Below are 14,631 nucleotides of genomic sequence, written 5' to 3'. Positions count from 1 at the left end.
TGAGCCCCTCCTGCCCCACGGCAGTGCTGCCCGGGGGCTCGGGTCACTCACACCAGCTTTAATCCCCCCGGGGCTGAAGCCATCGCTGATCTCACCGCCTGTGCCTTGGAGCGGAGCCAGCCCGGCCCCCCCGCCCGGGGGTCTCCTGGTGCCCCCCGCTCACCTCCAGGGGAACCGGCGTCCCCCTGCCTTGGGGCGTCCCCCAAAGAGGTCACATTGTCCCCATATGGGGCAGGGCTGGGGATGTGGGACCCGCCCATTGCTGCATGACAGGGTCCCCACGCCCTGCTCAGGGTGAGGGGACACATTTGTCCTACAGGGGGCACTCAGGGGGGGCAGAGGGGTCCTGGTCTTGTCCCTGGGGCTTGGCCTCCCCCCGTGCCCCCCGGCAGTGCCCCCGGATCTCCCAAAGGCTGAACAAACGCCGTGTCTGTGCCGGGGCCGCGGGGACCCTGCGGGGCTGTCCCTCCCCGGGCAGGACATGTAGATTGATGCACTTTTCGCTTTTTGTACTTTCCCTCCCCTTGGGGCAGCTCCCACACCCTGCGGGCTGGGGGGCTCGGGTGGGACCTCCAGGGCTCCCCTGTCCTGCCGGGACCCCCGCAGCCCCCGGGCAAACTCCTGCACGGGTCTCTGCCTCGGGGGGCTCTGGGGTCCTCTGGGTGCTGGCTCGGGTGCTGCCCCCTCCTTCTATTTTTGTATTCTTTGTAAATCGCTATTTATATCAGATTGCCTTTTCCAGGGGCTCCGGGTCTCATTTTGAGTCTGGTGTGGGGATGGGGGAGGAATGAGGGTCTCTGGAAGGAATGGGGGGGGTCTCAGGAAGGAGTAGGGGGGTCTCTGGGGATGATGGAGGGGATGGGGGGTCTCTGGAAGGAATGGGGGGATCTCTGGGGTGGGGTGTCTATGGGGATTTCTGAGGGGACTGGGCAACTTTTACAGCAGGGGCAGCGGGGCCAGCTCAGCTGTGGGACAGGTGGGTACAGCAGCGGGCACAGGTCCCTGCAGGTGTGTGGGGGTGTATGTGCACAGGGAAATGCCAAACACATGTGCACAGTGTGTGTGCAAATACCGTGCACACAGGGGTGTGCACCTGGCATGCATACACACATGAAGATGTAAACAGACACGTGAACACTCATGAACAGAAAGCCACATAAACACTCATGAACGAACACAGACACACATGAACAGTCATGAACACACACAAGCACACATGTAAACACTCACGAACGAACACACACACCCCCGCAGCTGTTCACGTGTTTTTGGGGACTTCCCGCGCACTCCGAGTCCCCGGGGCGGGGCAATAGAGGGCGTGCCCATGTCAGACCACGCCCACACGAATACATAAATAGTTTTGGGCGCGGTCTCATCAAACCACGCCCCTCAGTGGGCGTGGCTCCCCGCGCGCACCGGGCGCCCGTCGCTGCATGTTGCGGTGCCGCCAGCAGGGGGCGCGCTGCCGGGCGCAGCCGCAGTCGCTGCCGCCGCCGCCGCCGCCGTCCCGGGGCCGCCGGAGCGGCCGCACCGGGCGATGCGATGACAACGTCCACCCTGCAGGTACCGACCGCGGGCACCGGGACGGGGCTGGGGCTCCGGCCGCGCCGACACCGCGCCCCCTTCCCGCGGGGCTCCGCTCGGCCCAGCGGACAGGCCTCACCGGGGCCCGGCGCCGTGCCGGCCGGGAAAAGGCCTCACCCGGCCCCGGTGCCGGGCCCCGCTGAGGTCGCCCGGCCGTGCTGAGCCCCGGTGCCGACGCGGTGGGCAGGGAGGGGGGCGCGGCGGAAGAGCCGCGGTGCGGGCGGGCCCGGCCCGGCCCCTGGCGGCGGGGAGGGCCCCGGCGGGCCCGGTGCTCACGGCGCTCCCCCCGCGCAGAAAGCCATCGACCTGGTCACCAAAGCCACCGAGGAGGACAGGGCCAAGAACTACGAGGAGGCGCTGCGGCTGTACCAGCACGCCGTGGAGTACTTCCTGCACGCCATCAAATGTGAGGCGCGGCGGCGGGGGCGCGGGGGCTGCGCCGCTCGGGGGGCTCCGGTAACGCCCGCGGCTTCCCGCAGATGAGGCTCACAGCGACAAGGCCAAGGAGAGCATCCGAGCCAAGTGCGTGCAGTACCTGGACCGCGCCGAGAAGCTGAAGGAGTACCTGCGGGGCAAGGACCGGCACGGCAAGAGGCCTGTCAGGGAAGCACAGAATGACAACAAGGGGTGCGTGCGGGACGGGGGGCGAGGGATCCCCGGTCTGGCCACGGAGCTGGCAGGACCCCCCTTGCCACACCAGTGCCAGTCCTGCTCCTGAACCCTGTCCCCTGTCCCCAGGAGTGACAGTGACAGCGAGGGCGAGAACCCTGAGAAGAAGAAGTTGCAGGAGCAGCTGATGGGTGAGAGAGGCTGTGATGGGTTTGACTCTGGGGTTAGGAGGGATTCACTGACAGCCCTGTCTGGGGTGGCTGTGGGGAGGGGAACAGGCTGTGGAACTGGGGCCCAGGGGTGCATTCCTGTGGGCTGCTCACCCCAAAAGCTGCTGCGCTGAGGGAAGGCAGGACTGGGGGTGTGGGACTCTGGCTCTCTCTGTGCCCATCTCGGTGGGGCCATGTCAGCAGAGTCACACCCTCACAGGTGCCATCATGATGGAGAAGCCCAACGTGCGGTGGAGCGACGTGGCCGGGCTGGAGGGAGCCAAGGAAGCCCTGAAGGAGGCCGTGATCCTGCCCATCAAGTTCCCACACCTGTTCACAGGTGAGGCCGTGGTGCTGGGAAGGGGCCGTGCAGGAGGTGACCCCTCTGTGGATGACCCCAGCACGGGGCTGACCCCGCTCTGTGCCGCAGGGAAGCGCACGCCCTGGCGCGGGATCCTGCTCTTTGGGCCGCCTGGCACCGGCAAGTCCTACCTGGCCAAGGCCGTGGCCACCGAGGCCAACAACTCCACCTTCTTCTCTGTGTCCTCCTCTGACCTGACATCGAAATGGCTGGGGGAGAGTGAGAAGTAAGTTGGCAGCAGAGACATGGCTGCAGCCTGGCTCCTGGTGCTCCGACAGCCAGGGTAGAGAAGGGGCCACCAGCTCAGGGAACCCCAGTAACGGGGCTGTTAAAGAATTGGGAGCTGGTGCCTTCAGAGAGGGAGTCTGAGCAAAGCAATCCCTGGGCCTCTTCCCTCACAGCCTGTGCCCCCTCATCTTTTCAGACCTCTCAGTCCAACAGTGACTTTAAGCTGGGGTCTTCTAACACTTAACTGGATTCTGTCTCTTTGTCTTAATTAACTGCTCTCATGCTCCTTCTTGGGGGAGCTTTGGGGCCCTCCAGAGTTGCAGCTCTTACCTGAAAGTTTCCCATCTGTCCATGCTCTGAATTCATTTACAGCTCCCTTACAGCAAGCTTTGAGCAGAGCCCACCCCTGCCAAGCTGTGAGCAAGTAATAATTAAAGTTAACTCTACATTATTAATTTCTGATACCCTGTAATTAGATTTACTTTAATCCTCAGCAGGGTCCCAGGGGGGAGCACAGTCCCTTGAAGGGCTGCACAGCCCCTGATGTGGCACTTCCCTTGCTGCCAGCGTGGGGTTCTCAGAATGGGAGGAACGTGGGGCTGCCCTGGTGCTGCTGAGGAGGGTCTCTGAGCGGGGACCCCATCCCCTGCTCTGTTCCCAGGCTGGTGAAGAACCTGTTTGAGCTGGCGAGGCAGCACAAGCCCTCCATCATCTTCATCGATGAGGTGGACTCGCTGTGCGGCTCCCGCAACGAGAACGAGAGCGAGGCAGCGCGGCGCATCAAGACCGAGTTCCTGGTGCAGATGCAGGGTGGGTGCCTGTGCCAGGGATGGGAGGGAGCAGGACAAGGCAGTCAGCACCTGGGGACTCAGAGAATCCCTGGAGATTGTTCTGAGCCGTGTGCCTGCAGGTGTGGGGAACAGCAGCGACGGGATCCTGGTGCTGGGTGCCACCAACATCCCCTGGGTGCTGGACTCGGCCATCAGGAGAAGGTGAGCCCCACACGCAGCCCCCGTGGCAGCCCCCCAGCAGGGCTGGAACCGGGGCTCACCCCTCGCGCCCCCAGGTTCGAGAAGAGGATCTACATCCCCCTGCCCGAGGAGGCGGCGCGGGCGCAGATGTTCCGGCTGCACCTGGGGAACACCCCGCACTCGCTGACGGACGCCAACATCCAGGAGCTGGCCCGCAAGACCGACGGCTACTCGGGGGCCGACATCAGCATCATCGTCAGGGACGCCCTGATGCAGCCCGTGCGCAAGGTGCAGTCGGCCACGCACTTCAAGAAGGTGAGCGGGGGTGGTCCCGGGCAGGGGAGGGCACCGTGGCTGCTGTCCCCACCCCAGCTCTGTGCCACCTGCTGCTGGATCCGTGCAGGTCCGTGGTCCCTCCCGCACCACGCCCGGTGCCATCGTGGATGATCTCCTGACGCCGTGCTCGCCGGGGGACCCTGGGGCCAACGAGATGACCTGGATGGAGGTGCCCGGTGACAAGCTGATGGAGCCTGTTGTCTGCATGGTAAGTGTCCCCTCCGTGGCTTTGGCCTGGCCACTTCCTTGCTCGTCCTCCAGGCTGAGGGCTTGGAGACTCCCAGTCTACCCCCCTGGAGGAGGGCTGGGTGACAGGAAAGGGCCTTGGGTCTGCCAGGCAGCTCCCACCTGTGGTCAGTGCTGCTGCCATGGGGCAAAGGTGCCTCACTGCCATGGGGGTCCCTGTCCCGTGCCCTCGCCCGGTCTGAGCCATGTCCCACCCACCTGTGTTGCAGTCAGACATGCTGCGCTCGCTGGCCACCACCCGCCCCACCGTCAATGCCGAGGATCTCCTCAAAGTGAAGAAATTCACGGAGGACTTTGGACAGGAAGGTTGAGGGGGGGGGCACGGGGGCTGTGGGGCTGGGGCAGCTCAGGCCCCGCTGTGCCCCCTCCCCGGTGCCAAACCGCCCGGTGTTCTCTCACTCCTGCCCCACTGCACTGCGGGACACGGCCCGGGGCTCACACTACGGGGGTGGGTCTGAGCATGGCCTGGGCAGCCGGGGCCCTCCCTGGCTGCGCTCCACTCTTCTTCCTGCTCTTTTTTTATTTTTTAACTTAATGCTGCTTTGGGTTCTGTCTTGTTTATATGAAAATAAAAACAATCTGAGTGCTTCAGCCAGTGCCCAGCCACTCCCCAGAGCTCTGCCCACACCAGGGGGCTCAGCCCAGCCCCATCTCCTGTTCCCCAAAATGCAATGACCCTGAGCCTCTCTCTGTCCCAAGGGGGTGGGGGTCCCTCGCACTCCAGCCATCCCAGACAGGGATTTGTGCCTCCAGGGGGCTACTTGGATGGAGCAGCCACCAGCTGATGGCACCCACCTGCCCACAGCCCATGTCCTGCTGTGCAGCCCTTGGGCTCCCCTCAGCCTCCCTGTCCCCCAGCCCCATCCCGGTGCCCCCTGTGCTGTGCCCACGCTGTGACCACGAGCCCCAGACAAGCCCCAGAGGGAAGGATGGAAGGATCCCCTGTTTGCCCCTCCCCGTAGAGCCTTGGCAGCAGGATGTTCCTAGACCCACAAGGAATTCGCGGTGCCCAGGGCAGTGTGGGCAGGACCCCGGCTGCCTCCCCGTGCCCACCCGGGGCAGGAAGGGCCGGAGCCAGGCTGAGGCCACAGGTGTGTATTGGCTGCAATAAAGCAGAGTGGGAGCCCCCAGAGCCGCGCTGGTTCTTGCCCAGGCTCAGTCCAGCAGCTCCATCCAGCCCACGTTGGTGAAGGTGCGGGGGTCCATGCGGTCGATGTAGAGGATCCCATCCAGGTGGTCCATCTCGTGCTGGATGATCCGGGCGGCCCAGCCCGACGCCTCCCAGCTCACCGGCACCCCCAGCTCGTCCACGCCTGCGCCCGTAGCGGTGGGTTGGGGGTGATTAGGGGGAAAAGGGGGGACCCGTGTGAGAGTGGGGGGAGATGTGAGAGAACAGGGTGACTGTGAGAGTGGGAGACCTGCGTATGGTGGGATCCGTGAGAGAACAGGGAACCCATCAGAGAATTAAGGGACCCGTGTGAGGGAGGGGCAGGTGCGGGTCCCACCCGGGACAGGGCGGGTCGGTCCGTACCGGTGACATGGACGGCCCAGTGCCGCGGGACGTAGGCGGAGAAGCCGTGGACGCTGGCGCAGCCCTCGGGGCCGGTGACGAGGCGGGTGTCGAGGACGCGGATGGCGGGGTTGACGAGGACGCGGAGCGGGAAGGGCTCGATGCGGTGCGCCTGGCGCAGCGCGGGCGGGTACCGGGCGCAGCGGGCGGGCGGCAGCTCCGCGGCGAACACCCTGAGCGGCACCCCGAGCTGCGGAGCGCTCAGCCCCAGGCACGGCCGGCCCCGCAGCCCGGCCGCCAGCGCCGCCGCCAGCCGCCGCAGCTCGGGGCCGCCCAGCTGCTCCGGGGACACGGCGGCGGCGGCGCCGCGCAGCACCGGGGCTCCCACCTGCACCGGGGCGGCGAACGGCGGCACGGGCGGGCCCAGCACCCGGCGCCGCAGCGCCCGCCAGTAGGAGCGCTCCCGCCGGTCCCAGCCCGCCGCGTGTCCGCAGGCGCGGGCCGGGAGCAACGGGAGCCCCGGCAGGGCCCGTCCCGACAGGGCCCGTCCCGGCAGGGCCCGTCCCGCCGCCGCCGCCGCCGCCATGGCGCACCGCGTGCGCGCGCACCCGCGCCGCCGCAGCGCCCCCTGGCGGCCCCGGGCCGCTCCCGCGGGGACACGGGCGGGCCGCGGCACCCCCGCTACCCCGTGGGCACCGGGCACCCGGCAGCGCACCCCCGCTACCCCGTGGGCTCCGGGACACCCGGCAGCGCAGCCCCGCTACCCCGTGGGCACCGGGCACCCGGCAGCGCAGCCCCGCTACCCCGTGGGCTCCGGGACACCCGGCAGCGCAGCCTCCCCAGAGGGGCTCTCCGCGGGCTCGGTAGGCACGGTGGGCACGGCCGCGTGTTCCCCCTCCGGGTCCGGGACAGTCTCCGTGGGCGGCTCCTCCTCGCTCGGTGCCGGCGGCAGGAGGAAAGCCAGCGGCTCCCTGAGAGCGGCCACGTCGATGCGGCCCAGGCGGCCGAAACGCTGCAGATGCGTGGGGGGGACACCTTGGGGATGGGGAGAGAGGGATCAGGGGCTCTGCGGGCAAAGAGACCCCACGGAGGGGGCAAGAGCAGGACAGGGCCTGCTCAGTGCCAGAGGGAAGCCATGGGTGAGCTCCCCTGCAAGGAAAACCAAACCCTGAGTTCTCACCCAGTGCCTGTGCAAGCTGTGCTGGAGGGAAAAGCACCTGGAGGCAGCGGTTCAGGTAAGGCAGCAGGTCCTCCAGGAAGGCTGTGCAAAACTGGGTAAAGAGCTCCTGCTCCCGCCCGCTGAAAGCCGCCTCCTCAGCACGGTGGAAGGCCAGGATGGTTTTGGTCACCTGGGGAGAGAGAGAGGCAGATGGGTCACCTAATGACAGCCATGTGCCCAGGTGGGTAAGGGGGCCGATGGCACCTGGCTTGTACCAGCAGCAGCGAGGCCACAGGCCCAGAGAAGTGCCCATCTTCCTGTGCTGGGCACTGGTGATGCCACACCTGGAATCCTGGGGTCAGTTCTGGGACACTAAGATACATGTTGTGGGGCTGGAGTGTGTCCAGGGAAGGGAATGGAGCTGGAAAAGGAGCTGAAGCACAAGGAGCAGTTGGGGGGGCTACCATGGAGAAAAAGAGGCTTGAGAGGGACCTTCTCATCCTCCACTACTCCCTGACAGGAGGGGCAGCCGGGGTGGGGCTGGGCTCTGCTCCCAAAGAACAAGGGACAGGACAAGAAGAAATAGCCTCAAGTTGTGCCACAGGAAGTTTAAGCTGGATATGAGGAAAATTTCTTCAGGGGAAGAGCTGTCCAGCCCTGGCACAGGGCAGTGGTAGAATCCCCATCCCTGGGGAGATTTAGCAGCTGTGTGGATGCGGCACTTGAGGACATGGGTTAGGGGTGGACTTGGCATGCAGGGGGACTGGTTGGACTGGATGATCTCGGAGCTTTCCCAACCCAGCCCCGGATCTCCCAGGACAAGTCCCAGCTCCATCCCCGGACTCACCTCACCAAGGGCCCTGTCCAGGCAGGCGGTGACGTCCTGTGCCAGGGCGATGGGGCAGCACAGCCGCAGGTCATTGAAGGCCACGAGGAGCCCGTTGAGGAAGCAGGCAAGGGGCGGGAAGTCCAGCAGCACCATGGGGGGCTGCAGCGTCCCAGGCTGGGCCGTGGGCACCGGCACTCCTGCCCCGCCGCCCAGCACGGCCGGGGCTGAGATCAGCGTGTAGGAATTCATCTCCTCCCGGAATTTCTCCACCGCCTCCTCCACCGCCTTGCCGAAGGCGTCGGCGGCCACGCGCTGGAAGAGGGGGGCCAGCTGCCCGCGGAAATCCACGCCCACCCTGCTGAAGGACAGCCCGAAGTACATGCACTGCCCCAGCAGCGAGTCCAGCCGGCCGCCCACGCCGCGCTCCAGGTCGCGCCGCAGGGCGCGCAGGAACTCGGAGACCTTCTGCAGCACCCAGCTGTGGAAGATGGCCCCCTCGCCCGGTGCCGCCGCCTCGGCCGGCACCAGCGGCTCCTCGTCCGAGAAGATGGCGCGGTACTGGGTGACGATGTCGAACAGGTGCACGCGGCACGCCTCGATGGTCTTGGTGATGTGCACGTAGGGGTCGTGGTCGGGGATGGAGGCCTGCGTGGAGCGCAGCCAGGCGTCCCGCGCCTGCAGGAACTTGACGCGCAGCTCGGCCTCGGTGAGCACGTCCATGCGGCGCAGGAAGCCGATGACGCGCAGGCAGGCAGGCAGCGCGATGTTGGTGCGCAGCTGCTGGATCAGCTGGTTCAGCATCAGCTGCGCCGACTGGCGCACCTCGTCCACGATGCCCTGGGGAACACAGAGCCTTCAGGCAGGTACAGGCACGGGGCAGCGTGGGGGGCATCTGGATCACAGGGCGGGACAACACGGGGTTCAGTCACGGGGCACAGACGGTGCCAGGCTCACCTGGATAACGGGGATGCTGCTGTGCTTCCTCTCCAGCCTGCGCACGTAGGCCGTGAGCTCCAGCGCCTCCTCGTAGTAGCCGTTCCGGACACAGGTGTCCATGAGCTGCGGGATCTCCAGGATCTCCAGGATCTCCGTGTGCCGGTTCAGCGTCAGGCTGTTCATGCGCCGGCTGCAGGCGATGGCCTCGGCATCGCGCATGAAGGTCCTGCGGGCCGGGATGGCATCAGCAGAGAGCCCGCCCTGCAGCGGGTGGATCCGCGCACCCTGCCATCCACACCGGCCGCTCCCAGCCGGCCCGACCCTCAGTGGGCTGCGCACCTCTCGCTCCCCAGCCCAGCCCAGCCCATCCCATCCCATCCCCGGCCCTTGCCCGCCGCTCCCCGTGCCCGGTGCCCGTCCCGTACCGGCAGGCCTCCTGCAGCGCGGGCAGCCGCTCCAGCAGGCTGCCGAGGCGGCTCTCGATGCCGCCGAAGCCGCGGCCGGCGCGGCCGGTGCACTCGGCGGAGCGGATGAAGGCTCGGTAGTGCTCGAAGGCGAGGCGGCGCGTCTCGGCCCCGACCCGCTCCCGCTCCGTCGCCAACCGCGCCGGCTCCCGGCCCAGCTCCGCCAGCCCCAGCGCCGCCAGCTCCGACACATAAGCGGCGAGCTCGGGGCCGCCGGGCGCCGCCGGGCCGCGCAGCCAGGCCAGCAGCCGCGCCTCCTCCGCCGCCGCCGCCATCGCCGCCGCCGCCGCGTCACCTCCGGGCCCGCCGGTTCCCGGTCCGTCACTTCCGCTACCGCCGGTTCCGGTCCGGTCACTTCCGGCCGCGGTGGCCCCGCGTGTGCGGCGCGGCGCGGGAGATGCGGCCGCTCACGGAGGCGGAGACGCGGGCGGTGTTTGAGAAGCTCGGGAAATAGTGAGCGGCCGGCACCGAGGGGATCGGGAGGGCTGGGCCGACGGGATGCGGGGATTCGGACACAGGGACAGGATGGGCACCGGGAGGACTGGGCCGGCTGGATCCCGGGAACGGGGAGACCAAGGGGGACCGGGAGGGCCGGGCCCTGGCGGTAGCGCGGCACGAGGGGCCGGGCCGGGCTCACGAGTCTGTCCTGCAGCATCGGGGAGAACATCCAGCTGCTGGTGGACCGGCCCGATGGCACCTACTGCTTCCGCCTGCACCGGGACCGCGTGTACTACCTGAGGTGAGTGCCGGGAGGGCGGGGAGCGGGACGGCCCCGGTGCGGCCCGGCCGAGCCCAGCGCCGCCCCGCTCCCGGTGCGGCCCGGCCGAGGCCAGCACGGCCCCGCTCCCGGTGCGGTCCGGCCGAGCCTGGAACTGCCCCGCTCCCGGTGCGGCCCGGCCGAGCCCAGCACTGCCCCGCTCCTGCAGTGAGAAGCTGCTGAAGCTGGCGGCCAGCGTGCCCCGGGAGAGCCTGGTGGCCCCGGGCACCTGCTTCGGGAAGTTCACCAAGTCCCAGAAGTTCCGGCTCAGCGTCACGGCCCTGGACTACCTCGCACCCTACGCCAAGGTGGGTCCCGGCCCCGAGTGGCCCTCACATCCCCACGGCCCCTCACAGCCCCATGGCCCCGAGCATCCCTCACAGCCCTGAGCAGCCCCACCGTCCTCACAGCCCCGAGCAGCCATCACAGTCCCATGGCCCCTGCCCACCCTGCGGCCCCTCACAGCCCCGAGCAGCCATCACAGCCCCATGGCCCCGAGCAGCCCTCACAGCCTCACGGCCCGTCACAACCCCACAGCCCCGAGCATCCCTCACAGCCCCATGGCCCTCACAGCCCCATGGCCCCGAGCAGCCCTCACAGCCTCACCGCCCGTCACAACCCCACAGCCCCGAGCATCCCTCACAGCCCCATGGCCCTCACAGCCCCATGGCCCTTGCCCATCCTGCGGCCCCTCACAGCCCTGCCCCTCTCCTGCAGTACAAGGTGTGGGTGAAGCCAGGCTCCGAGCAGTCCTTCCTCTACGGGAACCACGTGCTGAAGTCGGGGCTGGGCCGCATCACGGAGAGCACGGCGCAGTACCAGGGTGTGGTGGTGTACTCCATGGCCGACGTCCCGCTGGTGAGCGCCCGGGCCCCGCCGGGGCTGAGGGGGGATAGGGGATGGGGGACCCTCCCTCACGTCCCCCTTCACCCGCAGGGCTTCGGGGTGGCTGCCAAGTCCACGCAGGAGTGCCGCAAGGTCGACCCCCTGGCCATCGTGGTGTTCCACCAAGCTGACGTCGGGGAATACGTACGGAACGAGGACACGCTGACATGAGGGACCCTCGGGGACCCCCAGGGACCCTTGTGCTTTGTCTGTGAGTGTTCTGGGCTGGCACGGACTGTGTCCTGCACCGTGGGTGTGGGAAGCCCACCCAGAGTGGGAGGGAAGTGTGGGGAGCTGCCAGCACAGAGCCCCAGAGCCCTCAGGGGGCTGCCTCCAGTGCAGGAGGACGGGCCCTGGCCCCAGCCCTGTCACATAAAGCCTGATCCTTGTTTCAGTGCCTGTTGTCTGGTGTGGAGGTCCAGGGGGAGTCAGTCCTTGCTCCTGCTATGGGGAATGTGACACACTGGGGTGTATTTGGGGGGATTGATGAGGTTGGGGGGAGCCTTAGAGTGAGGATGAGCTTCTGGGGAGGGAGGGAGGGAGGGAGGGACCAGCAGCTTTTGGTCTCACAGAGGCTGGATGGCTTTAGCGGGCAGTAGTCACTCCCTGGCCTCTGCCAGGGGTTCCTTTATTGCGAGACTGGTAGAAAAAGCTCCTTGAGACACCAACAAGGGGTAGGGATGTGACAAACCCACACAGCACACAGAACTCAGGTGACAGCGTGGCCTTTGACTTTTCTCGGGGTGATGCCAGGGCTAGAGCTGAGGCAGGAGCAGGGAGAACTCTCCAGCCTCCTCCTGGAAGCAGAATCCAGCCTCTGCTCCTACTCTGTGGTGGGACAGTGGCAGCCAGGTGAGCTGGCTCTGCAGGGCATCCCTGCCCTGCTCTAGCACCTCTGGCCGCCCGAGGTTTGGGCATGGAAGAGGCGCTTGAGGAAGCAGAGCTGCAGCACCCCGGAGAGGACAATGACACAGCTCTGGGCCATGGACCACCAGTTGATGTAGTTGTAGTTGGACTCCAGGAGGAAGGAGTCAGCCCATTTCCTCATCCGGGCAAAGTTGTAGAAGCGCCACATGTGGAAGGTGTGCATGTGCAGCTTCTGGATGCTCGCCTGCAGGAGAGGCAGAGCCGTGCTCAGAGCTGCCCCAGGCGCTCAGTGCAAAGGCCCTGCTCAGTGGCCTGGGCAGGACATGCCCAGCCCTGCTCTGCTGGGACACCCTGACCCTCACCCCAATTGCCTCCAGGGTGTCGTTCAGCTCCTTCCTCTCTGCTGGCTGCTTGTGCTCCATGTTGAAGTCATCGTAGTACACACCAAAGTTGAGATACACCTGCATTACGCCAAAGTGGTTCTGGTGGTTGTCCAAGCAGAGCTGGTAGAAACCTGCAGAGGGAAGGGGGTTGTTGGTCCCTGGTGGAAGGGCCCCAGGCAGACACATCCCGAGTGCTCAGCCCCGCAGGAGCAATCTGTGCTCTGGGGATCCCTGGCTGGGCAGGCTCAGAGCTGCTGCAGGGGTTGGGGCTCACCCGTGTCCTTGGTGAGGAAGTTGATCTGTCCTCGCACGTCCTGGGACACTCCGAGCTGGAAGCCATTGGGGTCACTCGCTGTCACCAGGATGCTCCTGCTGTTGCCAACCCCCGTCGCCCGCTGGACCTGGAGTCAGGGGACACCCGAGGGGGATTTGTGGGTCCTGGTGTGTGGGGATGGAGCTGTGCCAAGCCCTGAGGACGTGTTCCTGTGGGGCTGCACAGAGCTGGGGGAAAGCTGCCAGTGCCAGGCACAGCCATGCCCTGGCTCTCCTTCAGGCAGCCCAGTGTAAACAGGACATGAAAGGGCTGGAGTTTCCCTGTGGGAAGGGGACAGAGCTCAGGGACACGCTGTGCCACAGCCTCTGGCCAGGCAGTGAAGGGCAGAGCTTCCAACAGTGCCAGAGCTCCCAGCACCTCTTCATGGGCTTAAACCATGAAGTTCAAAAAATGCATGAGATTGATAAGGGATAGGGATTAGGGTGGTTATATTAGGAAGATATTCTTTCTTGAAGTGAGAGTGGGGAGATTCTGGCACAGGGTGCTCAGAGCAGCTGTGGCTGTCCCATCCCTGCAACTGTCAACCCTCAGGTTGGACAGGGCTTGGAGCAATCTGGAAAAATGGAAGGTGTCCCTGCCCATGGCAGGGGATAGAAAGAAATGAGCTTTAAGATCCCTCCAACCCAAACAGTTCCACGATACTGCCTGGAGAAAGGCAGACTCCCTGAGGTGCCACAGGAGCAGCACGGGGTGGATCCAGCCCAGCCTTCTCCTGGCTGTGTCAGCCATGTCCCAGGCCACGTCCCCAGCACCCACCTCGTAGCTGAAGAAGAAGTTTCCTCCCTGGTGTGAGAACTGCCAGAAGCACTCGGCGGTGCCGGCGGGGACGACGATGGCGAAGTCGTAGCGGTCGGCGCCGCGGAACAGCGGCTCCTGGCTGGAGCCAGCGCTCAGGGGCTCGGTCCTGGGGCAGCCAGTGGGGCCCAGCAGAGCCAGGAGCAGCAGCAGCAGCATCCTCCTGCTCCCCGGGGTGCAGCACTGCCTCCCCACGCAGGGCAGGGCAGTGTGAGGCACGGGGTAATCATTAACCACAGCACGGCCGCCGTGGCCCAAGGTGATCTGTGAGAGCTGCAGCTCCGACACCTGCACTGCCAGGGCGAGAACAGGACACAGCTCCTGCCAACGGGGCACCACCAACTGGCACTGCCCCTCACTGGCCCACATCTCTGACTGGTGCTCCTGCTGCCCACGGCTCTCCAGGGAAGGGATTTATGGAAGGGGAGGAAAATGCATGGCCACAGCCAGGGGACAAGGGACACTCAGTGCAGCAGCTGCAGCTGAAGGACAGAGGGGGAAGCAGCTGGTCCTAGACAAGACTTCTCCCAGCCCTGGCTTTGCTGAACAGCAGCCAAGAGAAACTTAGAAACTGAATTTAGCAAGTGCCCCTGTATCACACCTGACCTAACCCAGAAACTCCTGGTTCCCATGTGCACCAGCATGTCACTGCTCCAGGGCAGTGCTGCTCCCACCCAGCACTCCCAGAGGGGAAGGGAGAGCCCCACATTCTGTGACCCTCTGCTGCATTTCCACCCACGGGGCAGAAATTGGCTACTAAACAAGAAAGGAGCTTTATTTTACAAATGACCGTTCCAGCTTTGGCACTTGAAGGCAGGAACGTGTGGCACCCTTGGAGCTCACACACAGCAAGGGTATTACCAGGAAAAGTACAAAGAAAACATGACCAAAGTCAGACAAAACTAAAAATTTCAGCATGGAAACAACAAATAGATCCAAGTACTGAAACACAAAGTAATTTTAGCTTTTTTAAGCCTCAGAGCTGGAAGGGAGGAATTTCTCCTCACACATTAGTCCCCCATTAATGGGGAAAAAAAAACCCAACAAGTAGATCCTCTTGCCTGGATCTCTTCCCCACAGAAGTGCTGGGACTCAGTGCTGCCTGTTCCACAAGGGAGTGATGGCAAACAGGTGAAACAAGTGATTCAGTGAACAGACAACAAACACA

At 65.5% G+C, this 14,631-nt stretch overlaps 5 protein-coding genes across 5 annotated transcripts; 2 read left to right on the top strand and 3 right to left on the bottom strand.

Annotated features, from left to right (window-relative positions):
- Positions 1-1,476: 1,476 nt before the first annotated feature.
- On the top strand, positions 1,477-5,135 carry VPS4A (vacuolar protein sorting 4 homolog A). Its single transcript, XM_054269464.1, has 11 exons — positions 1,477-1,563; positions 1,879-1,990; positions 2,064-2,211; positions 2,323-2,384; positions 2,623-2,742; positions 2,833-2,989; positions 3,653-3,801; positions 3,902-3,983; positions 4,058-4,277; positions 4,366-4,506; positions 4,754-5,135. The coding sequence occupies exons 1-11, from the start codon at positions 1,543-1,545 to the stop codon at positions 4,853-4,855; spliced, it is 1,314 nt and encodes a 437-aa protein (XP_054125439.1). The 5' UTR covers positions 1,477-1,542; the 3' UTR covers positions 4,856-5,135.
- A 564-nt stretch (positions 5,136-5,699) lies between these two features.
- On the bottom strand, positions 5,700-6,640 carry PDF (peptide deformylase, mitochondrial). The gene is made up of 2 exons (XM_054269583.1): positions 6,076-6,640; positions 5,700-5,857 (listed from the first exon to the last, which is right to left on the bottom strand). The coding sequence occupies exons 1-2, from the start codon at positions 6,638-6,640 to the stop codon at positions 5,700-5,702; spliced, it is 723 nt and encodes a 240-aa protein (XP_054125558.1).
- Positions 6,641-6,711: 71 nt separating this feature from the next.
- COG8 (component of oligomeric golgi complex 8) lies at positions 6,712-9,717 on the bottom strand. The gene is made up of 5 exons (XM_054269462.1): positions 9,404-9,717; positions 8,997-9,204; positions 8,061-8,879; positions 7,235-7,403; positions 6,712-7,089 (listed from the first exon to the last, which is right to left on the bottom strand). The coding sequence occupies exons 1-5, from the start codon at positions 9,715-9,717 to the stop codon at positions 6,854-6,856; spliced, it is 1,746 nt and encodes a 581-aa protein (XP_054125437.1). The 3' UTR covers positions 6,712-6,853.
- Positions 9,718-9,783: 66 nt separating this feature from the next.
- Positions 9,784-11,475, top strand: NIP7 (nucleolar pre-rRNA processing protein NIP7). Its single transcript, XM_054269485.1, has 5 exons — positions 9,784-9,895; positions 10,095-10,181; positions 10,369-10,507; positions 10,917-11,057; positions 11,136-11,475. The coding sequence occupies exons 1-5, from the start codon at positions 9,840-9,842 to the stop codon at positions 11,253-11,255; spliced, it is 543 nt and encodes a 180-aa protein (XP_054125460.1). The 5' UTR covers positions 9,784-9,839; the 3' UTR covers positions 11,256-11,475.
- A 495-nt stretch (positions 11,476-11,970) lies between these two features.
- TMED6 (transmembrane p24 trafficking protein 6) lies at positions 11,971-14,192 on the bottom strand. The gene is made up of 6 exons (XM_054269581.1): positions 14,171-14,192; positions 13,926-14,005; positions 13,425-13,646; positions 12,609-12,735; positions 12,314-12,465; positions 11,971-12,195 (listed from the first exon to the last, which is right to left on the bottom strand). The coding sequence occupies exons 1-6, from the start codon at positions 14,190-14,192 to the stop codon at positions 11,971-11,973; spliced, it is 828 nt and encodes a 275-aa protein (XP_054125556.1).
- Between the last annotated feature and the right edge of the window lie 439 nt (positions 14,193-14,631).

The sequence above is a fragment of the Melozone crissalis genome, unplaced genomic scaffold (assembly GCF_028551555.1).
Source record: "Melozone crissalis strain CALT ecotype California unplaced genomic scaffold, PUWL_Pcris_2 ptg000007l_1, whole genome shotgun sequence".
NCBI lineage: Eukaryota > Metazoa > Chordata > Aves > Passeriformes > Passerellidae > Melozone > Melozone crissalis.
The sequence above is the reverse complement of the archived record's forward strand: the minus strand, read 5'-3'. Positions and strand labels throughout refer to the sequence as shown.

Coding starts and splice junctions, on each gene's coding strand:
- VPS4A (XM_054269464.1), top strand. CDS start 1,543: ATGACAACGTCCACCCTGCAG. Junction 2,212..2,322: donor GCACAGAATGACAACAAGGG/GTGCGTGCGGGA, acceptor CCCTGTCCCCAG/GAGTGACAGTGACAGCGAGG. Junction 4,278..4,365: donor CGGCCACGCACTTCAAGAAG/GTGAGCGGGGGT, acceptor GGATCCGTGCAG/GTCCGTGGTCCCTCCCGCAC.
- PDF (XM_054269583.1), bottom strand. CDS start 6,640: ATGGCGGCGGCGGCGGCGGCGGGACGGGCCCTGCCGGGACGGGCCCTG. Junction 5,858..6,075: donor CTGGGCCGTCCATGTCACCG/GTACGGACCGAC, acceptor CTACGGGCGCAG/GCGTGGACGAGCTGGGGGTG.
- COG8 (XM_054269462.1), bottom strand. CDS start 9,717: ATGGCGGCGGCGGCGGAGGAGGCGCGGCTGCTGGCCTGGCTGCGCGGC. Junction 8,880..8,996: donor GCAGCATCCCCGTTATCCAG/GTGAGCCTGGCA, acceptor TGTGTTCCCCAG/GGCATCGTGGACGAGGTGCG. Junction 7,404..8,060: donor TGGACAGGGCCCTTGGTGAG/GTGAGTCCGGGG, acceptor CTCTCTCCCCAG/GTGACCAAAACCATCCTGGC.
- NIP7 (XM_054269485.1), top strand. CDS start 9,840: ATGCGGCCGCTCACGGAGGCGGAGACGCGGGCGGTGTTTGAGAAGCTC. Junction 10,182..10,368: donor GACCGCGTGTACTACCTGAG/GTGAGTGCCGGG, acceptor CCGCTCCTGCAG/TGAGAAGCTGCTGAAGCTGG. Junction 10,508..10,916: donor ACCTCGCACCCTACGCCAAG/GTGGGTCCCGGC, acceptor CCTCTCCTGCAG/TACAAGGTGTGGGTGAAGCC.
- TMED6 (XM_054269581.1), bottom strand. CDS start 14,192: ATGCAGCAGAGGGTCACAGAAT. Junction 14,006..14,170: donor GCAGCAGAGGGTCACAGAAT/GTGGGGCTCTCC, acceptor GCTGCTGTTCAG/CAAAGCCAGGGCTGGGAGAA. Junction 12,466..12,608: donor CTTCCTCACCAAGGACACGG/GTGAGCCCCAAC, acceptor TTCCCTCTGCAG/GTTTCTACCAGCTCTGCTTG.